We start from the raw sequence: 25075 nt of genomic DNA on the forward strand, positions 1-25075 counted from the left end.
TTATCTGTGGCTATTAGCAATAATGGCTATGTTCTCCTTCCACTGACAGGGATTTGATAAGTTTTTATAATCCCCCTCCTTTTCCTTATATTTTTAAAGGGCAAATTATCCATGTGTTAGATCAATGGCACCTACGTGAGCAGACTCTTGTGTACTTCACATCTGATCATGGGGCACATGTGGAAGAAATATCAGCCACCGGAGAAGTCCAGGGTGGTTACAATGGAATATATAAAGGTATGAACCATTTACTGTTCTTACTATTGTGTTTTACAAGAGCTGAAAAAAATTGTATGATTAGAACCTTCTTCTTTGGTGATCACTCATAGCCGAGTAAGATTGTTTTCCATGAACACGGTCTTAACGGTGTGTCCATAAGTGACTGTGGAGGCCAATTTTGGATCCATATATCCTTCCACAGTGGGGACATAGGTTTCTGGGTGGGAGTTGATCATGGTCAGGGTTTGCCAAATGTGCCTTCCTCTTAGCACGGTTCTCCCTTTTGTCCTGAGTTTGAGCATCTTCAAAGTCATTACACCTTTGGTAAAGGCTATTCGGCTTGCAGGCCAGTGTTTCCCAATCGTCAGTGTTTATACTACATTATTTTAGATTTGCCTTTAGAGAGTCTTTAAACCTCTCTTGTTGACCACCAGCAGTATGCTTTCCATTTTTAAGTTCAGAATGGTTGCTTGCTTTGAAAGACGATAATCAGGCATCTGAATAACATGACCAGTCCAATGAAGTTGATGTTGAAGAATCATTGCTTCAACACTGGTGATCTTTTCTTCTTCCAGTACACTGGCATTAGTTTCCTTGTCTTTCCAAGTGATATGTAAACATTTTCGGAGTCACCATTGATGAAATCTTTCGAGGATTATAACTGTACTCAAATGCTCTATGTTTTTTCATGAAAGTGAATATACCATACATTTAGTATAAGACTGTGAATATTATTGCTTTTGGGATGTCACAGACATATAAGTAATAGTTGTAAAACTCGAAGCACATATATTAAATATGTGCATTTAAGTAACACATTTATCACTGATATTCAAGTGATAAATTTTATGCTATGTTGTTTATTTTAACCTAGCTTCCAGTAATCTTATTGTGTAGCTTCTGTTAACATGCATAACATCCTTAAAAGACACCCATTAGATTTGCTATCTCTCAGAATAAGCAAAAGCTCTCTTACAAGTGTAATCCTAATGACCTTCACTCAGAAAGAAATCCTATTAAATTCAATGGGACTTACAACCATACGAGTGGGGTTAGACGTTTTGCTTTATTTGTTTGTATCTCACTTATCCATCCAAATCTCATTCCACAGGAAGGAAGTAGTGATGCAAATTCTGCGTTATTTGGGGAGAATGCCTTGCCTAATGAGACCGGCTGCCCAAAGAACTGCAATCTTGAGCAGCCTTTCCCTAACTTCAGGCCCCTAGATGTTGTTGGACTACAACTCCCATTATTCCTGACTATTGCCCCTACTGGCTAGGGATGATAGGAGTTATAGTCCAAGAGGATCTGGAGACTCATGGTTGGGGAAGGCTGATCAAGACAGTAGCATGAATCCGCATATAATGAAACAGACTCACGTTGCAAAAAACAGCAGTAACAAAAACTCTTGACTTGAGAGGACTCTGGCCAGCCAATAGCCCATTGCGTCCAGCATCCTGTTCTCACAATGGCCAACCAGATGCAGTTTGGGAAACCTGCAAGCAGTATTCAAGCACAGGGGCACTCTCCCCTCCTGTGGTTTCCAATTGGTACTCAAAAGCATTGCCGCCTCCAGCCGGGGAGGCAGGACGTAGCCATCATGGCTAGTAGCCTTTGATAGCCCTTTCCTCCATGTCTTTGTCTAAAACTTCTTTAAGACCATCTAGGTTGATGGCAATCACTGCCTCCTATAGGAATGAGTTCCATACTTTAACTACTGTATGTGCTACATAAAGAAGTACTTTCTTTTATCTGTCTTGAATCTTCCAACATTCCACTTCATTTGATGCCCACGAGCTCTAGTGTTATGAAAAAGGGAGAAACAACTTGCTCTATTTACCTTCTCCATGTCGGGCATAATTTTATAAACTTCTATCATGTCAACTCTTACTCTCTTTTTCTCTAACTAAAAACTTCCAAACACTGCAATCTTCATAGGGGAATTGCTTCATCACCTTGATCATTTCGACTGCCCTTATCTGAACGTTTTCCAACTTACCCTTTTTGAAGTGACACAACCAGAACTGTATACAGCATGGCTATTTGATATTTAAGCAGCATACAAAAATCACAGTAAACCACAAACGTTCATCCACTAGTATTAATTCCCTTTTCACTTCTTACCTTCTTTTTTTACTGTAACATTTCATACTTTTAAATTCATAAATTAATGTAAAGCTTGTTTTTTTCTTTCCTATCAGAAGAAGCATAACTACATCAGCATCTGAATTGAGTACCTAATTAGTTTAAAGAGCTTCCCAAGCTCGAGAGAAAGTTTAGAAAGCTATATAAAAATCTGGTTGTGCCTGTTTATAGAGATTTTTGGAATTTAATTTTATTAAACAAATGAATGGCTGTGTAATTCCATATGATCCAAAGTTGGTATGATTTGGTAATTAAAAAGGACATTTCGGAAAACGTGATCCAAATGTTTGAATAAAATTACTAATTGCTGCTAGAAAAGTAAAACAGAGGGGCCCATCTCTTAAGTGCGGATTTGTATGTTACCATAGTGACATGGTTGCTATTTCCCTGTGGAAACAGCATTGCTCTGTTAATGTCTATAAATAAATAAGAACATGAGTTGGATGAATTACACTATACCTTTCTATACTAGCTTTGCTCCTCTAACAACAAATGAGTTAGCCCTATAGAATTTTGGATATCGTGATAACAGCTGGTAGAATAACATAAGAAGGCCCAGAACAAATGCCTATCTATTCCAGCATGCTGGTCTCCCAGTGGCCAACCATATGGCTATGGGAAGCCCACAGTCAGAACATTAACACAAAGCACTCTCCCAGTCAGGTTTCTGGCATCTGGTAATTCGAGGGGCATATTACCTCTGTTACTGGAAGTAATATGCCCATTGTGTTGTTGGATGACTAGAGTAGAATTCAGCACCACATTATTACTGTTGTTCCAATGATGATGAAACAATCTCCACTCACCTCTCCACTTGTGCTCTTCTGGGGGTTCTCTCAACCCTGGAGAGATTATTTGTGGTGGGGTGGGGGATTCAGGGAAGCCCCGTTGAACTAGTGGAGCTCATTGTGCTAACTCCTACTAGTGCAACTGTTTAATCGAATCCACCCCAAAGCCCCAATATCCCTCACCATTGATTGGCCTTGCTGGCTGGGGCGGGTGCTTATTGAGTCCAACAACATATGGAGACCGATAGCTTCATCACCTCCCTCACAAGTGACAACTCCCTGGGGCCCTGGTTGCCTGACCACCTGCAAAATTCCCCATGAAGGGGCCAGGCACCCACAAATTTTGGTGCCAGGGCAATGCACGCTGTATGGCACCACAGTCCAGGGCACCCACAGTCGTGGGGCCAAGTTGGAACTCCTGACCTCTAGCATCCACAAACATCTATTCTTCTATACATTTTCTGGCCACCAAGAGTAAGGCATAGAGGGCAAGTTTTGCAGGCATTGCACCAGTGTTGCCAAGTCCTTGACTTGACTTTTCCATGAAGATATGATTGCCACCCATTCCTTTTATAGGAGAAAGTAAAGGATTGCTGCTCTTTGCCCCTGGTGACTCCAAATCTGCTCCTATATTATTATTTATTAAATTTATCCACCATCCTCAGGCCCGGATCTAGGGGTAGTCTCGGTGGCGCGGGGCACCAGGGTGCCGGGCTGGCAGGGGGGCGCTGCACGGAGAAGCCGGAGCAATCTCCGCACCACGGCGCCAGGGCGCCCGACCTGCTTGAGACGGCCCTGACCATCCTTCATCCAAGGATCGCACAGCAGTTTACAATATAATGACAGAAAAATACATAACATAGTAACAAACGAAACACACACACTCCCAGCAGTTTAAAAGGGCATAGATTAGGAGAAGAAGAATGTTTTTGCCTGGCACCTAAGATGGTGCCAGATGAGTCACCCTGAGGAGAGCATTCCATAAGTGAGGAGGCACCACAGAAAATGCTCATTCTTGTGTTTCCACCCTTCAGAACTCTTGTGAAGGAGGGACATGAAGGAGGGCCTCAGCTGATGATCACATAAGCCAGCAATTTACCCCATTCTGAGTTATTTTTCTTGATCATGCTAGGATGAGGGAAACTACTGGGAGCTGTTCAGCTACTCATTCCATTTTATTTTATTTTTTTGCTTTGAATGATGTTCACTAGTCCTGGGAATAGTCACTCACCACACATTTCTGTTTAAATATTCAGAGCCATATTTACCTTTTTCTTTGTCTTGTACCGTTTGCTCAATATCGAAATATAATTTGATCTTCAATGTTTAGATTGAGAAGATTGATTTCAGAAAGGTCTCTGCGTGTAGTTAAATGTTTAACTAAGTATGCCCAAGTTTATCCCAATATGTTTTCCTTTGGAAATCACGATTATTAAGGCCTAAGGTCCAACGTATCAAACATTTTCTACTCTGGACTATAGAAAGCCAGAAGAGAAAATAAAATAAAATATTGCATATGTATTGTTCGTGAGTTGAACCCTGTGGTTATCGGTTTATGTAAACAGAAATTGTAGCATAATTTTCTATAAGTATAGTGTTTGCGATGAGGATTCTCAATAATGTATCTTCCGTATATGAACATGTGAAGATCAATCCAATCAATTAACCCTCTCATCAACAGTAATTGGCACTAGCCTAACTCAGAAGCTCTCAGTGTATCTTCACAATTTGAACTCAATCATTTATCATCATGCACAGCCAGATCAGAACCAATAATGAAGCATAAGAGCCTTTGGAAATAAAGTGCCTGGCTGCAGCCAGTGGGAATCGGATGAAACAAAATGGCATCAGTTGTGTGGACTGAAAACTCTGGTTGTGAGGATAGTCTCAACGGAACATTTTCAGCTGAATTTATTTATTTGTAAAATCAATTATATCTTGCCATTTGGCACACCCAAAGGGGCCAAGGAGGCTTGCAATAAAAATGCAATGTATACCTGGTTAATATAATAACACCTGAGAGCACAGTGCATCATCATATATGCATTAAACCAGGAGCCAGAGCATTGAAACCAAAAACTGCAGAGAAGGGGGGGGGGAATCAGCACAGATCCAAAACGCAGCAAAACAAGAACTTCTGGACATTGCTTAAAAAATGAATTCCTTCTGTGCTTATGGAACATTGTTCATCTTGAATTTCTATTTTGCACATTTGGGATACCTTGAATGCTCTCTAGCCTCTTTCAAAGTCTGGTTAGTTTGGTTTCAATGCTGTTGTTGTTGCAACTGCCGTTTTTATTGCTGCTGTGAATATCATGTCATTATCATCTTGGTTCTCTTTCATGGTTATTCTAGTGCTTGCTCATGAGACCGGATATCCCAAGTATCTCTATGTTAGTAGAGTCAGAGGTTATTGAGGCATTTCCTGGTCATAAACACAATTATTGTCAATTTTATTTCCATTCTGTTGAATCCAATCAAGGTTCAGATCAGATCGTTAGAGCTTAGTTAAAACAGTATTTCGCATTTTATTTTCGCTTACTTTGTGACTGAAAAGCAACTCCAACTGTCCCTGTCCCTGTATTCTTTTGAATGCCTTGCATTATCTTTCACGTTCTGTACACTAGAATTAAGTGTTCAAAAGCCCCAATGGCAGGACTTCAGGGTTTCATGATTTCCCTGACCCTACCATCAGGTAAAACTGTGTCAGATGCTGGGGGAGCAGGAGAAGGTCCCCTGTCATTCCAGTCTGTTGGAGGAAAGAGCTGGGTATGTTAAATGACCTGTACTTGTTACGCTGCTGTCACAAGTGCAGCAAAGAGCCCTCTCATGTCACCAGTGCTAAAGTAATATTCCGCTACCACTTTTGCATGTGGAATGCAGGGAAACGATCTTGCCTTTTGCCTCAGGCAACAGTATGTCTTGGGCCACCCTGACACAGCTCAAGGGCATTCCTGAGACTTGTGAGCAAAGCAGTTTGGCATTCCATGAACTTTGCAGGCCACGCTCAGGGTTGATTTATGTATTTCAACATTAGTGTGCTGTCTTTCACAGCTGACCCTGCCAGTGCAGCTCACAACATATTAAAACTACAAAACCCAGCAGAACAATAAGGGACACCATCTACAGTACAACACACATAAACACACAATTGCTCCAGCAGCCATTTAAAGCATTATACAGTGGTGCCTCGCTAGACGAATTTAATTCGTTCTGTGAGTCAATTTGTTTTGCGAAAAATTCATCTAGTGAATCCCATAGGAATGCATTGATTTTTATTTATTTTTTTGCCCATAGGAACGCATTAATTGAATTTCAACGCATTCCTATGGGAAACCGTGATTCGCTAGACAAATTTTTCACAAAACGAATTCGTCTTGCGAGGCAACCTCCACTCGAAAAATCTCTTTGTTAAGCGAAAAATTCATCTTATGGGATATTCGTCTAGCGAGGCACCACTGTATACCTTCAGTCAGCATAGCGATAAAATCTCTAAACCAAGGAACTAAAATTATGACAGAATCTCTGTGGATATCATATTTATGTATTATGTAAACCTGGCCCTTCTAACAGTTTTGCTTTACCCTCACACTAAGGCTGGGCTGAGGTGTGTTACAGAGTGCCTAAACTCTGCCAGAAAAACTCTGGAATTACATAGCTCATTTGTCCTGAAAATATGGCAGCTTCTTTGGGCTGTGGGCTTTGGACTATCTCAGGATTCCACAGTACCCAGAGGGTTGTATTCAGCTAAATCATGGTGCACATGGGACAATTTCTTCACGCACAATGGAATGTCCCCTCCCTCTCAGTGTTGTTGATGTGCTACCCTTCCCTGGCAGCTACCTCCTGCTTGAATATGGGGGGGGGAACCCCTGGAGAAGATTTTCCAGAGGAAGGAAGGGAAAAGAAAGATACACAACTATCAAATACCATCTCTGAGCAGGGCCCCGGCTTACCATTAGGCAGATTGAAGCAGGGGCAGATACTGGGAAGCGGGCAGAAGCCATGAAGTGTTGAAGAACAGAGCTGCCTTGCAGACCCTGAGTAGTTTGTCTTGGAGAACACAGTCCCATCATCACAGTCCCAATCCTGAAGTAAGGTTCAATTCATAGTCCAATTGGCTTATTTATGTAGCATGTGAGAGGGGGCAGACTCCATCTTTTCCTTCAACGCAGTCAGCAAAACATATTGAGCTTGCATCGCCTCATGGTCATCTTTATTCTAAAGATCCACAATTTCTTGCCAGGAGAAGTTCTCAGTCTCCTCCCCACAACAGTCATCTTCTCATTCTATTATATCCTTAAAAAAGAAAAGAAAAGTAGGTGACCGCAACTGCACACAGTTCAGTGTTCCAAGTGTTGCTGCAGCATAGATTTATAGAATGCAATTATAATACTCGCTGCTTTATTTTTCCATTCCACTCTAATTTTCCCCAACATTTTCAGTACTGCAGCAAATAGAGAGGTAATTTTTGGTGAGCTAATAGCGTCACAACCCTAGGATCATTTTTGTGTGTGGTCACGGACAATTCTGTTCACAACAGTATTTAAGTGAAATAAGCATTTTGTGGCCCTTTGGGGAGAGATGCAAAATAAGCTGGAGTTTTGCTTTAAAAAATAGTATTTCTTCAGTTGGGCAAAACTTCCACTTTTAAAAGGACGTAATCTTGCCATTGCTTCCTTGCTTCTGGTACATAGGCTTGTGTCTTTTGGGGGGAAAAATCATCAATCAGGGTTGCAGTAATGATGAAAAACTATCTAGCTAGCTCATAAGGTGGTGGAATCCATTATCTTAAATATTTTTTATTCAAGATGCTGCCAGAATGGTGGCCTTTCTTATGTGAACAGAAATTTGGATCATATAGCCTTCATGAAGAATAGATATGAAAAACCCACCCATCCTTTTTTGGTACTTGGACTTCTCTCTACATGGTGATGTTGTTGTTTTGAAGTATGTCTCACTATGGGTAAATAAAAAAAAATCCTTCCAGTAGCACCTTAGAGACCAGCTAAGTTTGTCATAGGTATGAGCTTTTGTGTGCATGCACACTTCTTCAGATACACTGTGACTAGGCTGCGAAAGGTTTCTCAATTAGGAAACAATGCAAAAACCAGAATCCTAGTTTTCCCTTCAATTACAATATCAGTGGGTCCACACTAAATAAAACAGCTGACTGCCATCCTTTGTGCCCACTTGCAGATTGGGCAAACTGCATGTGTTATCTTTTCAGAAGAGATGTATAAGAGTGCAACCTGATTTAATAAACCATGAATTGATTATTCACGTGAGTTTGGGCTGATTTGTCTGTTGATTAAATTTATGCAAGCAAAAATAATCACTGTGAAGCCAAAAGTGTACGTCCTTTGTTATTAGGCGGTGTACAGGAAACATTTTCTTCCTTTGTTTGGAGGGTGGGGGAGGAGAATGTCTCTTTTAGGGTGGTGCTTGCATCTTCAAGTTTCCAAGGACTTTTATTAAAAAGAATGCTGTTTTTTTAAAAGATCTGCTCCATGATTAATCATGGTGCTGTATCTAATAATTTAGACAAGAGTAAGACATCAAACATTTTAAAAGCTCAAAGACAGCAACAACAGCAAGACTGACTTCCTTGTCTAAACAGTGGCTCATAATCCTGTCCTTAAACTGGCGAGGCTCCCAGTTGTGCTACAAAGTTAAAAAACGGGGCACCATTTGGGTTGATAGCAAGGTTAATGGATCAATCTGGCAAATTGTTTGATTGGGCTATTACAGGGATGGAGAACCTGTGGCCTGCCAGATGTTGTTGGACTACAACTCCCATCACCCCTGACCATTGGCCATGCTTTCTGTGTATGATGGGAACTGGAGTTCTATAACATCTAGATGTCTTCAAGTTGCCCGTCCCTAATCTTGACCAATTGAATGCTGCAGTGTTAATAGCTGGAGGATTTTTGTGATCCTTTTCCTCTAGGTGGAAAGTCTACAAGTTGGGAAGGAGGGATTCGAGTTCCTGGTCTTCTTCGCTGGCCTGGAGTGTTTAAGCCTGGTACACATATTGATGAGCCCACAAGTAATATGGATATATTCCCCACAATAGTTAAACTTGCTGGAGCATCACTGCCCAGTGACAGGTATGGAATGTTGTTTCATTTGTCGTATTTATTTATCATGTCTTAAACCAGTATGTGTCAGGCATTTCTTCAAATAATAACTGGTTCATAGTTGCCGCTTCTTCTTTCACATTGTTTCAAAACCTTCTCCATTGTCTCATTCTGAACTTTGTTGTTTCATCTCCATAATAATTGCTTTACTTAAAATGACCCCAAATCAATTGCTCACCTTAGATGTCTCACTACTAACAGGAGCTGAGGCAAGTGGTCATATATAATGTGTGAATATCTCCATATTCATAAAGTGGGCTGAATGGCCCTGTGGGATGTTCTATGCACATAGGTCATCATAACTGCTTCAAATGGGGTTTTTTTGGGGGGGCGGGGCGGTTACAGTCAAGCTGCCTATACATTTTATTAAACAAATAAATACAATCAGACAGCAAAACTTTTTCTGGGCTTCAGCAAGCAGGTATTGCTGAAATTCCTCCATATAACTTCCTGTGCACATTTTGCATGGGAAGCCAAGGACAAGGATTGCAATTTACCTTTCTCTATGATGTGTTGAATTTCTATGGAAATTGCATATACATTTTACTTTCGTATGTCTTTTGCTAGTATTTGCACAACGTAGCAGTCAAGTCATTACTTCATTATAACTATAGTTTCCTCACTGGGGCTATGATGGGGAAAGCAAAGCAAGTTTCCATATTTTATTTTATTGGTGATAATAGTAGTAGGGACGTGGGTGGCGCTGTGGGTTAAACCACTGAGCCTAGGGCTTGCCGATCAGAAGGTCGGCGGTTCGAATCCCTGTGACGGGGTGAGCTCCTGTTGCTCGGTCCCTGCTCCTGCCAACCTAGCAGTTCAAAAGCACCTCAAAGTGCAAGTAGATAAATAGGTACCGCTCCGGCGGAAAGGTAAATGGTGTTTCCGTGTGCTGCTCTGGTTCGCCAGAAGCGGCTTTGTCATGCTGGCCACATGACCTGGAAGCGGTACGCCGGCTCCCTCGGCCAATAATGCGAGATGAGCGCTGCAACCCCAGAGTCAGTCACGACTGGACCTAATGGTCAGGGGTCCCTTTACCTTTAATAGCAGTAGGATTTTCCTAAGGGGGCAGTCACTCCCCGCTTTTCCCCACTGAAGTCATTTTGAATGCTACAGGGCTATTCTAGAGTGAAAGGTTATCTACTGTTGCATTATTAGTACAGTTATGTTTAAGCTGCAATCCTATATCCACTTACATGGGAGGAAGCCCCGTTGAGCTCTTTGGGACTCAGATCTGAGCAGTCATGCATATGATTGCTCTGTTAATAAGCATGTTGTAGTGCATACTCTTAATACATGATCTAATGCCTAGGATGTTGGGTTTAATTTTGGTGGTTTAGGTGCAAATGCTTTCTGATTCTTGATCACACATGCAGGTCTACCACTAGTGGTGGTGGTTGTTCTTGTTTAGTCATTTAGTCGTGTCCGACTCCTCATGACCCCATGGACCAGAGCACGCCAGGCACTCCTGTCTTCCACTGCCTCCCACAGTTTGGTGAAATTCATGTTAGTAGCTTCGAGAACACTGTCCAACCACCTCATCCTCCATCATCCCCTTCTCCTTTTGCCCTTTCCCCAACATCAGGGTCTTTTCCAGGGCATCATTTCATGATTTTGCAAACACTGAAAAATGAGGTTGACATGAAGCTTCTATCTGCACTGTATTCTCTCTGATGGCTCTTTCATGCAGACCATTTGCTTGATTTTGCACTTGTCAAGTGCTTAGGTTGTGTTTGAAAAATCATCTTTAGCCTAATCATTAAATAGAAGGAGTAAACATTGAACAAGTCACTGTCTCAGGCCAAACTATATTATAGGGTTGATGTGAAGATAAAATGCAATAAGGTCAGGTATACCATAATGTTACCTGAACCTTTTGTAAAGGTAAAAAGGTTAAGGCACCCCTGACCATTAGGTCCAGTCGTGACCGACTCTGGGGTTGCGCACTCATCTCGCATTATTGGCCGAGGGAGCCGGCGTACAGCTTCCAGGTCATGTGGCCAGCATGACAAAGCCGCTTCTGGCAAACCAGAGCAGCACATGGAAACACCATTTACCTTCCCGCTGTAGCGGTTCCTATTTATCTACTTGCATTTTGACGTGCTTTCGAACTGCTAGGTTGGCAGGAGCTGGGACCGAGCAACGGGAGCTCACCCCGTCACAGGGATTCAAACCGCCGACCTTCTGATCAGCAAGCCCTAGGCTCAGTGGTTCAACCACAGCACCACCTGGGTCCCTTTTGTACAGGACATCAAATGAGAACATGCTGCATTAGACCCGCCTTTAACTTTGCTATGACCATATCATATGCAACACTATTTTTAAAGCTGTTCTTGCCAACTGCAATGGATTTGTCATTTCCACAGCATGCTAAATAGCTGAACTTTCAGGTTCTCCATAAGCCCTTCAGGTGCTTTGATCTTTGAGTTCCGTAGTAGCATCAGTAGGAGTGTTTTAATTACTTTTTCTCTTCGTGGCTGAAGAAGATGGGTCTTTCTTCCTGACAGCACTCTCTACCTACCTTACACGTTCCTTTTGATCAAGTCATAGATGCTTGGGCGTGACACCGGCATCATTCTGCTCTTTCTTATATACACTCAATAAATCACCAGCTGTGAACTTTCCCCCTGCAGATCTAAAGTGTTCATTTACATCATGCAAATTTAAAAGTCACCCCCCTGATCTAAATTCAGAATATCTTTTCTACTCCTTGCTTCAGCTAGCAAGCTCTTTCAAAGCAGACTTGCCATATGCTGCTCTAGGCTGTTTTTCGGGTTCAGTCATTTCTACAATTACCAGTGCACAGATAGGCAACATTTGGTTAGGGCTCTAATAGTTCATGGCAGACTCCTGGGAATCCCAGCAATGAAAGCTTTGTCCAGAGGATGGAAATGTAGCTCTTATGGTTGTAGGTGAAAAGTGAGGGAAAATGTGTTTTAAGTTAGTTTGCTCCTGTGATGAACCCATTGTCCTGCCTGACATTAACATAAAAAGGTAAAGGGGCCCCTGACCATCAGGTCCAGTCGTGTCCGACTCTGGGGTTGCGGCGCTCATCTCGCTCTACATGCCGAGGGAGCTGGCATTTGTCCACAGACAGCTTCCGGGTCATGTGGCCAGCATGACAAAGCTGCTTCTGGCGAACCAGAGCAGCGCACGGAAACGCCGTTTACATTCCCGCCAGAGCGGTCCCTATTTATCTACTTGCACTTTGATGTGCTTTCGAACTGCTAGGTGGGCAGGAGCTGGGACCGAGCAACGGGAGCTCACCCCATTGCAGGGATTTGAACCGCCGACCTTTTGATCAGCAAGCCCTAGACTCTGTGGTTTAACCCACAGCGCCACCTGGGTCACATTAACATATTTGGGCCTAAAACATATTGGGTGTTATTCAACTAAGTAAACTTTTTAAATTATTAGACCTGACTTAGTAATATTGAATAACTTCAATGGGTCTTAGGTGAATACCACCTGTAAGGGTGACTCCCTACAGGGAGCCAGCCCCCATCATCTTGACGTCCATCTCGTCAAGTACAGAGAGCACCAGTGGTTCTGAAGCAGCCAGAGGGGGAGAGAGAGACTTGGAGGAGGAGAGAAATCAGAGGGAGGAACCATGGGGAATCTCGGGGGCGGAGGGATGCAGGCAGGTTCTTAGGGATGTTGGAGAGCCAGGGCACCGACCGCTCAGGGAGGAAGCTGAAAGAACATCGCTCCTTCCAGCACAAGAAGTAAGGAGAGCGCTGCAACACAGGTCTAGGGGGCGGCATTTTGGGGTGCCCCGACTACTTTGCTGGTGTAGGAACAGACATATGCCATTTCCGGATTCTGATTCGGGATGAGAGGTCATGTTTTAAGATGTCTCTACACTGTAAATAAGTAGCACAATAAATGTCTTTGAAGACAAACTGGACTCAGGCAGAGTTACTCTAGAGTAGTCATGATGACCCTCTGACACCACCAATGAGGAATGGTATCTGTACCATACACAGTATCTGTACCACCAGCTGCCCCCAAGTCCATCTGCAGCTCTTTTGCTTCCTTTGTCTAGAGGGCACAGCCTGGAATCTGGACCATATTGCCAGAAACTAGAATAGGCTGCCACACGAACCTTCATATTCTTTTAACATATAGTGCTTCTGTTTGTGGATTGTGATTGCAAGCTGTTTTGTCTGAAATCTTGGCTAAAAAGTGAGATAATAAATATAATGACTAAATGAAGCATAAAAACGCACACACACAGGGGATATTGCAAAATCCATTATGGACTTGAACACAGTATTCTTGAAGTCAGTAGCTCACAGTGAAGAAGTGGGTTGATGCACCACTATGTGATATTTTCAGGGTTTATGTTAAATTGGTTATGACCATTTTTTACACTTGCTTATTTCCCTTTTTGCCAATCACTGACTTGCATTCTTACCTACTGCTGGTGACATGTTCAACCAAGCATTCTGACCATTTTCTGCCATTGTTTTTCGAGATAATAGACTCTGAATCACCCCTCTTCTTCCAATTTAACAGATGGAAATATTGATTCCAATCCAGCATTGCAATGGGTTTGACTAGATGACCAGTGGGTCCCTTCCCAATTCTACAGTTCTATGATTTGATAATATAGACTGTGCTAAACCACATAGAGAATTCATGCTGATGCTTAAGCACCTGATCATTGCAGAGCACAACCCTTTGTGATAGTTTACTTCTTTCAGTGTTGATTTATTCATAACACAGTTTTAATGACTGCAAACAAATTATCCAAGCATTGGCAGTCCTTCTTCATCCCACTCTCAAATGTGACTGCTCCAAAGACTGCTTGCCATGCAACCAATTATGGTCAGGGTTTGCCAAATGTGTCTTCCTCTTAGCACGGTTCTCCCTTTTGTCCTGAGTTTGAGCATCTTCAAAGTCCAGTACACCTTTGGTAAAGGCTATTCAGCTTGCAGGCTAGTGTTTCCCAATTGTCAGTGTTTATACTACATTATTTTAGATTTGCCTTTAGAGAGTCTTTAAACCTCTTTTGTTGACCACCAGCAGTATGCTTTCCATTTTTAAGTTCAGAATGGTTGCTTGCTTTGGAAGACGATAATCAGGCATCTGAATAACATGACCAGTCCAATGAAGTTGATGTTGAAGAATGATTGCTTCAACACTGGTGATCTTTTCTTCTTCCAGTGCACTGGCATTAATTTCCTTGTCTTTCCAAGTGATATGTAAAAAAATTCGGAGGCACCTGTACTCAAATGCTCTATGTTTTTTCATGAAAGTGAATATACCATACATTTAGTATAAGACTGTGAATATTATTGCTTTTGGGATGTCACAGACATATAAGTAATAGTTGTAAAACTTGAAGCACATATATTAAGTATGTGCATTTAAGTAACACATTTATCACTGATATTCAAGTGATAAATTTTATGCTATGTTGTTTATTTTAACCTAGCTTCCAGTAATCTTATTGTGTAGCTTCTGTTAACATGCATAACATCCTTAAAAGACACCCATTAGATTTGCTATCTCTCAGAATAAGCAAAAGCTCTCTTACAAGTGTAATCCTAATGACCTTCACTCAGAAGATGCCCACTTCAGCAGCCAATTAGCTTTCAGACAACCTAGTCCATCCCATTTTGCTAGGGTATCAAACTATACTGAGGGCATAAAAGGCAAGGTCACTTTTACTTTTATGCAACACACACATATACAAAGCACCAGCTGACAGACCAGACAGTGGCATTTCAGCAGAAGAGACACTCTGGTACAACTGATGATTTATGAAATGCCTGTGGGAAAAGAAAGGACTGAAAGGGTACAGGATGTGAAAGATTAGATCCATCATTGCTTTGGGACATCCAATATAAATAGTAATAGTAAGAGCCAGTGTGGTGTAGTGGTTAAAATCGGTACTTGTAATCTGGTGAACTGGGTTTGCCTCTCCGCTCCTCCACATGCAGCTGCTAGGTGACCTTGGGCTAGTCACATTTCTCAGCCTCACTCACCTCACAGAGTGTTTGTTGTGGGGGAGGAAGGCAAAGGAGAATGTTAGAATGTTAGCCGCTTTGAGACTCCTTCAGGTAGTGATAAAGTGGGATATCAAATCTAAACTCTTCTTCTTCTTCTTCTTCTTCTTCTCCTTCTCCTTCTCCTTCTCCTTCTCCTTCTCCTTCTCCTTCTCCTTCTCCTTCTTCTCCTTCTTCTTCTTCTTTCTGTCAAGCTTTCATTTGTCCAGTCATCTCGATGTGTACAGATTTCATGGAAATACAACCCTTTGGAATGTCTTTCTTCTTTATGCTGCAACACTGTAGTCATCGCTCTAGTTTTTTTTAAAAGAGGCAGTCGCAGCACTAGAAGAAAGTGCTTTCCCTATTCTTTGTTCCATGCATTTATTAAGAAAGCAGTGATTTAATTTGAGACATTTGAGAGTAGGCATTCTTGGACACCTGAAAGGGCCCACAGCCATACAGGATGCCCACTGTTGACTCTCAGAACCTTCATTTGCAAAAGTAAGGAGATGGAGAGGGATCCTCTTGCTCTTCTCTGGGCAACCGTCAGTGATAGTGGGATGGATCTTGGCCCACTGGGGGAATCTTGGCCAAGGTCACCCAAACCTGAAGCCAACACTGCATATATACGGTATATGAAATCTATTATACTGGCCCTGGGGTGCAAGCCCCGAGTGCATAATTTGCATCCAATATACTTCTGAGCATCTTCAGACTTTTAATATACCATACGCTTCAATCAAAACATGCTCCAGATTGAGTTAATTCTCTGTAAACAGTTGTAAATGTTGTGATTCACACCATGCCAAAACTTTAGCTTTGTTTCCGCCCTGTGAGTAAATATGAGATATTTGAGAATTTAATGAATGGAAACATGTTTGGTTTGCTTATAACTTCGACTCCTACCTTCTCTGCCAACAAATAGAATGCTCTACTCTCTTATTGACTGCATGAAGCAATTTGTTATGTAATGAATTGCATGGGGCTTATGCATGTGTATGGAGGGGGTTTTTTAAGCCAAAATGAGCCCTATAATCAGGAATATGAAGGGAAGACATAGTCAATATTTTAAAATGTACACCTCAAATGTATCCTATGAATGGGACAGATGCATCTCTGGAAACACTTGAATTATACTGATCAAAAAGAGTCAGGCTTGACTAACAGTCCCTACAAATTCCAAGACACCTCCTAGCTACCTATTTATTGAGCGGCCATCCTGATTTTCTTACAGAGAAGTTAGATTATATTTGGACTTTATTGAGCATTCATTCTCATTTGTTTGAGAGGTGGTTATACATTCATCTTGATTTGCTTGTGGGATGTTTACACATCTTCCTATCAATCAATCTCTTTATTATCAGTCTTTATACAAAGAAAGTTTGTATAAATGCATAAATAACACCAAGCAAAACAAAATAGAGAGCCATAACAATAAAATGGCTAATAACTGTATTATACTATAGAATTCCAGAAATATAAAACTAAAATTACAAGTTTGCTAAAACTAGTCCTTGGTGGGTTGTGGGTTTTTTTTTTTTTTTTTTTTTTTTTACATGCAGCAGCACAATATTTAGCTACTCGGGAAGAAATGAATATGCTCTGATGTGAAAGGAACAACAACAAACAAACAAATAAAAACCCACAAAATGCATCTGGGGATTTCCATAAAAATGGTTCAATAAAAATCTTATGTATATCATGATAAAAAAGAGCAATAGATAAGGACATGAGTTGTGGATTCTATGTCTCCAGAGGCACAGGTACATTTGCATTGATAATAGGGGAATTTGGGGGAGGGACTTCGCTCCAGAACTGCTGACATCTTCCCATTAGTCATTCATCAGTCCCACACTTTTGACCGCATTCCCTTTCACTTTACAAACTGGAAAATGTCTGGAGTTTTTTTGCTGATTTTTTTTCAAAGTGGACTTGTTTAATCCACTTGAAATGTGCAAATCGAGAGTTCTTGTTGCATCTGAATCCCATAATCATAGCTGCCAAGTTATCCCTTTTTTTAAGGGATTTTCCATTATGCTGAATAGGCTTCCTCGCGAGAAAAGGCAAAACTTGGCAGCTATGCCCATAATCCTGATAGACTGGAGGCGACCTAACTTGGTGCATGAAACTCAGGTTTGCTTTAATGTAATGTGATGACTGGTCCTAACACTCTTGGCGCAATGGTATCTGTGATCATTATTTGTCAAGAAATGGAATTGCATAGTTAGAACTCCTTTTCAGGCAGGCAGCTTGTGGGTTCTGCTCCCTGATTTTGAAATGCTTTCTCATTCAGAATTATTGATGGACATGACCTGATGCCCTTGCTTCGAGGTATTGCTCTCCGATCCAAGCATGAATTTCTCTTCCATTACTGTAATGCATATTTAAATGCAGTTCGCTGGCATCCAGGAAACAGTAAGTAAAATTGTCTGCTCCCATTTTAAATATTTTATGCAATTTTTATTGCAACTTGAAAAGAATGGGGGGCGGGAGAGAAGGAAGGCCTTGGGCTATGGTTACAAATAAATTGCTTGAAGTGCCTAACCCTTCTCCTTATTTCCTTTATCTCTGCTATTCTTTTATCTGAGTGAAAAAGCCGGTTTCTGTAAAGGAAACAATTTGGTATTGGATAATTAATTCCATGCAGTATAACAAAGTTTAACATTGTCACTGTGCTAAAGCCTCTGGTATCAGAATAAATTTTAAAACTTGGGGCAGAGTCTGTTACATGGGAATACGGGAAGCCGCCCTATGCCACCTCAGCATCTCCACCTGGAGATTTTGGTTCCTTTTGTAGTATATCCCTAGGCTCACTAGGTGTGATATACTTTTTAGTCCCGTTTATTTTGACCTCTGCCTTTCAACCCAGAGACTTCCACGGCTAACAACAAAGCAAAAAAGCAGCAGCAGCAAATAAAAAAGGGGTAAAACCTAATCATAGTTAAAAACTTTAAATTACAATGAGATAAAAGCAAAAACAGCAGAGCAGCAAAACAATAGCCATAAATGCAGAAGACTATAATGACAATAACAACTGTAAGAGCAATCGAAGCACAAGGCAGCATATAAAATACCATGCATTAAAAGAGAATGGGATTTAATTTCAGCTGGCAGCCAACATGGTGAGCACCAGCTGGATGTTCCTGGGCAGAGAATTAGATCCCCGGGTTCCACAACATTGAAAGGTCTATATTCAGTCAACATCTGCCTAACCACCAAAGGTGGGAGGATCCTCAGAAGACCCTGAGAAGATTATCATAAGAGGTGGACAGGTTTGCAAGTGATCCTTCACACACCTATCCCCAAACCATATACTAGGAATGCCTTCCACCAGCTTCGGATGGTAAGACAGCTACAGCTGGTTCTGGACTGATATAGCATCCAAGCTGGATTATTGCAATGTGTTCTATGTTGGGACGCCCTTGAGGTTAGTCTGGAAGCTGCAACTGGTGCGCAACTGGTGCAAAATATGGTGGCTTGACTGCTTGTTGAATCAGGATATCAACCCACCATTGAAATAGTTGCACTGCATGCCAATTAGCTAATGGGCTTAGTTCAATGTGCTATTTTTGCCACATATAAATCCCTATACAGTGGTACCTCCAGTTGCGGACAGGATCTGATCCGGAGCTCTGGTCAGATCCCGAGGTTTTTGCAACTGGAGGGACTGCTTCTGCGCACGCATGTGCAGCAAAACCGGGTTATACTTCTGGGTTTGCCGCTTACGTATCCTGAAGTTTACGACACCGGCTTGGGATCGGGATACCTGAAAGATAATCATGCCACTTATGTACTCAATCCATCACTACACTCTGCAGTTGAGGAGTTTAAGATGTCCATTCTGCACAATGTAGGAATTGTGCCTTTAGTGTTGTGGCACCAGCCTTTGGAATCCTTGTATTTCTGGTGCTAGCTGAAGACCTTTCTCATACAACAAGGCTGTTAACTCAAGTTCTTACCCATTCTGCATCTGTACTGTAATTTTTTAAAAGTTGTTCCTTATTGTTTTATTGCTTGTGTTTCGCTGCCCTGGGCTTCTTTGAGAAGGAGGGTGAGCTATGAAAGAAAGAAAGAAAGAAAGAAAGAAAGGGCTTGACAGTCAAAGCTAGCACATTGAACTGTGTCTAGAAAATGATGATGATGATGATGATGATATATTTTAATTACTGCTTAAGCCAAAGTGCTAGGCCACCATATTCTCACCCAGTTGGTTTGACTGCATTGTACATAAGTCTTGAATGCCCATCCTCTGTGCAAAGCATTTCAATAATCATCTGGATATTGCCAGGGTGTTGATAATTGTGGCAACCCTACTTCTGCCCAGGGGGGACTGCAGCTGGTGTTTAAAAACTGTCGAAAACTACTTTGCACCAAAGGTGCCTGACTTCCAACATTAAGACCAGCTCTAACATAACATTCATGCTGCAAATTTGATCTTTATGGGGGACTGAAGCCCATCCAGAATACTACTGCCCAGGTCCATTGAACTATCTACTGTTGTCTGGGTTAATCACTCCCTCTCCAGTTTACTGCATTGTAGCATCTATATAAAGCTACCAAGAGGTGTCAGTCAGGGAATTTGGAACATGGTGTCCCCAATATGTGGATTACACTCAGTGCTGTCTTTCCATACTCTTTGCATATTTTTATACGCATCTGTTTGGCCGTCTGTTTGGCCACTGTGAGAACAGGATGGTGGATTAGATGGACCAGTGATGAGGGAGATGGCCTGTTCTAGATTGAGTTACATTCCCTTTATGCCAGTTAGGGTCTTCTTGATAATAGCACCACACCTGTGGGATCCTCTCCTCTTGAAAGTTTGGTTGTCACCCTCACTACTGAGTGTTCAACGGTATCTTAAGACATATCTCTTCACTCTATCCTTTGGAAGTATTTTAGGTCAGATATACCTATGTTGCCTTCTGCTCTAGTGGTTTAGACACTGCTTTACAGTAGTGATCAAGATTTAAACTTTTTTTTAAATGGATGTATAGTGTAACTGTATTTTGTAAACTACCCAGGAACCCTAAGAGTTGAAGTGTGGTTTAAGCCAGTGTGGTGTAGTGGTTAAGAGCAGTAGACTTGTAATCTGGTGAAACGGGTTCCCGTCTCTGCTCCTCCACATGCAGCTGCTGGGTGACCTTGGGCTAGTCACACTTCTCTGAAGTCTCTCAGCCCCATTCACCTCACAGAGTGTTTGTTGTGGGGGAGGAAGGGAAAGGAGAATGTTAGCCGCTTTGAGACTCCTTCGGGTAGTGATAAAGTGGGATATCAAATCCAAAACTCTTCTTCTCTTCTTTAAAAACTGAACAAATAAATGCATTATTGATCCTAGGCATCTGCTTAGCACTTCTATAGCCACACATGTGTTGGATGAAAAGGAGTGAGAGAGTTGTGCAAGCTTGGAAGTGAGATGTCATGAATATCAACAAGCATGCTAATGACATCTCACTCCAAATCCAAACTTGTCAGTAAGCAGAGTCAGGTCACCAGTTCTCACAAGTTCACAAAGACTAGAAGAGAGAAGGACAGGGACCTAGGACGAGGAAAATGATGGCAGGGTGTGTGTAGGGGTAGAGATTTAGCCTCTCATAAAGAACAGCTCCAGGATTCAATCATTCTTCTCCACTTCCCTTTTTGATTCCTCTGAATGGTTTCACCATAAGTATCATTTTCTGCATGAGAGAGAGAGAGAGAGAGAGAGAGAGAGAGAGAGAGAGAGAGAGAGAGAGAGAGAGAGAGAGAGTTCTTCAGACATCCTTCTGAGTTCAGTAATATGTTTCTAGGAAGAATGAGATGCTTCCTTTGAAAGGCCACAGTGGGGGGAAAAGCCTTTCCTTGGCCTCGTCTCAGGTCTTTTGGAAAGACATAGCAGATTTTCCCCCAGCATGTTCCCAAGTGCAGAACCTGCTATTCTTCACTCCTGTTGCATAGACTGCTTGAGTTTCTTCACACTGTGTAACAGATAGATGCCTGGCCGATTGCAGCCCTGATATTTTCACATTGCTTCATCTTGGGAGCAGAGGCAAGCGGTAAAACATTGTTCATGCCTCTTTCAAGCTGCTGGCCTCCAGAGAGAACTTGAGCGACTGGTCTCTTGTCCAGTACCTATCTTCATAAAAGAGAAAAAGCCTTTCCCCTGTGGACACAATAGAAAAATGTTCACAGAGAACATTCCCAAGATACCAAAAGGTCCTCCATGTGGGCTTATCTCCTTCCAGCACACTACGGTTATACAAAGAAAATATCTCTGCAGTTCTTTAGCTCCCTTATTCAGATGTGTGGTTGATTTTATCAGTGTGGGCATTCACAGAATTGCTCTTTGTGATGGTTTTGTTGTCATCTCTCTGCCTTTCCAGTTTTTCAGCTCCTCTGTACAACACCGCTCTCATGCTGCAAAATGCTGTTGGTAAATAATAAGAAAATCACAGCATAAAATTTTGGCCAAGGAAAGGCATTGCTTGCAAGTAAAGGCACTGAATAGATATGGTACCAAATCTGTTGTTGCTGTCAAAATGGCAGCCATGCACTTTGTTCTCCCACCCTCACTCTCTTTAAAAACTGAGCATCAATACATTGCCTTTCTGTTGGTTTTTGTTAGGGGTCATACATTTAGTGTCTCCTCTACTTTTGCCCCCACCTCTAAACACATTTACATCAAAGTAAACCTTACACTGATATCAGCGGATGTTACGTCCAGGTGAAGTGTGTTTAGAAACACATATCCTTAGCTTTCAAATGTGATGTACAAGTTTTAGTCATCGTTGTCTGTTTATTTCAGCACCATCTGTTTATTTGTATAATAAAAAAATTCCTTCAGTAGCACCTTAAAGACCAACTAAGTTTTTATTTTGGTATGAGCTTTCGTGTGCATGCACACTTCTTCAGATACCTTTATTTGTATGTTACATCCCTGAAAAATTGTGCCCCAAGTGGCTAACAGGCAGCATATCAAATGAAGTATAAGTATAAGTATAAAATAATAATAATAATAATAATAATAATAATAATAATAATAATAATTGTTGTTGTTTAGTCGTTTAGTCGTGTCCGACTCTTCGTGACCCCATGGACCATAATAATAATAATAATAATAAAGACCCATTGAACAGGACTTTCCCAGATAAGCATGTATAGAATTTCAGCCTTCAGGGTTTCTTTGTAACTTACCTAATGTGTGGTATGCATTCTGTATATGATAATGGTTTTGAAAATTATCCAAGCATCCTAGAAACATTTGACCCTCCTCAGTCTCCATTGATATGTAACTTTTAATTTACCCCCCCCCCAAGTTTCTTTTCTTTTCTTTTTTGAAGTTAACTGTGAACACAGTGGACATTCTGGGCAACTTATCACTTTCATATATTACATCAAATTTCATGGTAAGCATTCAAAGGTGAGTGACAACACATACATCTCCCACCATATCTTGCTTTTAAGCTTGGTCATTTATCATATCTAATAATCACAGTATGTGTGTCATACCAAGCTTGCTTAGGATTCCTTTCACAGGGTACTGAGAACACATGTTCCTTAGACTACACTCATGTTCACCATGCATAAAGGTAAAGGTACCCCTGACCGTTAGGACGTCATGGACGACTCTGGGGTTGTGGCGCTCATCTCGCTTTACTGGCCGAGGGAGCCGGCGTACAGTTTCCGGGTCATGTGGCCAGCATGACTAAGCCCCTTCTGGCGAACCAGAGCAGCACACGGAAACGCCGTTTACCTTCCCGCCAGAGCGGTACCTATTTATCTACTTGCACTTTGACATGCTTTCAAACTGCTAGGTGGGCAGGAGCTGGTTCCGAGCAACGGGAGCTCACCCTGTCGTGGGGATTTGAACCGCCGACCTTCTGATTGGCAAGCCCTAGGCTCAGAGGTTTCAACCACAGCGCCACCTGTTTCCAGCCATGCATAGGAGGTTGCTAATATCTGCACCGGTTTCTTCCCCAACCCACCCCGCCTGGATGATGCAGATGCTTTAGACTGTAACAGTTCAGAGCCACAACGGGAGAATTTCAGAGTTCCTATTAGAACAGTGCTGGGGCTAAGACTCTACCAAATAAGGAATATAATAATAAGTTGTTAGCGCAGATCTGCCTGAATGATTCAACTTGTTCTAAGATGAGAATGCTTCCCCCATTGTCATTGTTCTCACTTCGGGGCAGATTGCGCCATTGTTGTATATGCTGTGCTCACCGTGTATCAGAAACTCAGACAATCTTTTCCTCTTGTGGTATAATATAGGGTGCCCAAGGCTGTGTGCGCCTTTCCATTTGCAGTGCAAAGAAATAGTTTCTCTTAGTATGAAATTGTGCCTGCAGATCTTCAACATGCCGCTTTTAATCTAGATTGGTTTTAGATCCTGCCATCTACAACGGTGGCTGTGGTTACTTGATACGCATATGAAAACCCTCCCCTTGATTAAGTTCTCCACACCACTTCCTCCCTGCATGTGCCCCAGATGAATGAGGAATGAGGAAGGAAGTGGTAACTGCGACTGTGGTATACACCCACCGACAATGCCAATGGACTGTCTGTTCATCTATTTTCAAATATACCCACTAGGAATCAATCTGCATTGACATGTTATTTTTGGAACAAAACTAATTTTTTCTAACGTGCTTTTCAGGGGCATAAAATGTGTAACAGGTCCAGAGTGTGCGTGGACTAGGTAGAAGAAAAGATATTCTTGTACACTGAATGTGGAGTGTAATGTCATGTATAGCTTTTTCTTCTTCTTCCAAGTGCCTCAATGAAAGGAGAAACTGCATGTGGTAGGATTCTTCCCCCATACCTATTTTTTCAGCCCTTTTTTTTTTTGTAGCCGATCTTTTTCAAGGTCTGCATTTCCCTGTTCCCAGATGCGATTTTTATGTTATGGTTGAAAAAATTAAAATAAAGGAGTAGGGTTTTTAAAATACCATGAGCAAAAGCTCTGGAACTTTATTGGCCTATGAATCAGAGTTATTAAAAATGTATTGCTTTGACAACTTCATTACAAGGAGAGCAGTCACCCGATAAGGAGCAGATCTGTGGTTACGTGGGACATTTGCATCACTCAAACTCAGGGGATCGTTTAATGGCCATTTACAGAGTTGTAGTCATATTGGAGCAAATGAGTCTATACTAATGTGTATGGCCGCTGAATCTCATTTTCTAAGGTATTTTTTTCTCACTGAAGACAAACAAAGTTAACATAAGCAGATCTACCCAATAATTCCTTTGTGCCTTGTAAACATTCCTTGGAACTATGCATCAAAAAGATTTAATAAGTCTAACATTGGTTTAGTATTCATAAGAAAAGCATTATTGTAATGCTGATAAATGCCAAGACAATTGATTCATCAACAGCAGTATATCTGGGTTTATGTTACCTATCAAGATTCCTTTTCTATACTACAAACTTCTTTTTTATTAAGAAGAAATAAATATATTTCTCTTTTATAACACATGCTTATATCCTTTTGGGGGGGGGGGGACAAACAAGCAACACATATTTTTTTTAATAAAATCCAGCATAATGTAATCATTAGTGCCAAAACAAGTGGGAAGCCTTGGTTCAAATTCCTACTCAATCACAAAGCGCTCTCTCCCCCCCCCCTTGATTTAGTTAAAAGAATTATACTCTGTGTTCCCCTTCCAGAAAGGAGTTGCTCAAAGTGGCTTAAGGGCATAAATGGAAATGTAAAAACAACCCTAATTCCACCCAATAAAACACAAATTATCAAACTAAGAACAGCAGTGGAACACAGGAACACAAATTGCAGCATTCACAACCAGTACA

The 25075-nt window shown here is 41.5% G+C and overlaps 1 protein-coding gene across 5 annotated transcripts in view; it reads left to right on the forward strand.

The window, feature by feature from the left end:
- Positions 1-25075, forward strand: part of STS (steroid sulfatase) — a 95515-nt gene that overhangs the window by 54069 nt on the left and 16371 nt on the right. For 4 of the 5 annotated variants that reach the window (XM_060273483.1, XM_060273480.1, XM_035116354.2 and 1 more), the window contains 3 exons: positions 100-237; positions 9103-9262; positions 17579-17700. In XM_060273483.1, the coding sequence (XP_060129466.1) occupies positions 100-237; positions 9103-9262; positions 17579-17700 (420 nt within the window). The remainder of the gene's footprint in view (positions 1-99; positions 238-9102; positions 9263-17578; positions 17701-25075) is intronic. The other variant, XM_035116359.2, reaches the window with a different exon arrangement.

The sequence above is a fragment of the Zootoca vivipara genome, chromosome 4, assembly GCF_963506605.1.
Source record: "Zootoca vivipara chromosome 4, rZooViv1.1, whole genome shotgun sequence".
Taxonomy (NCBI): Eukaryota; Metazoa; Chordata; class Lepidosauria; order Squamata; family Lacertidae; genus Zootoca; species Zootoca vivipara.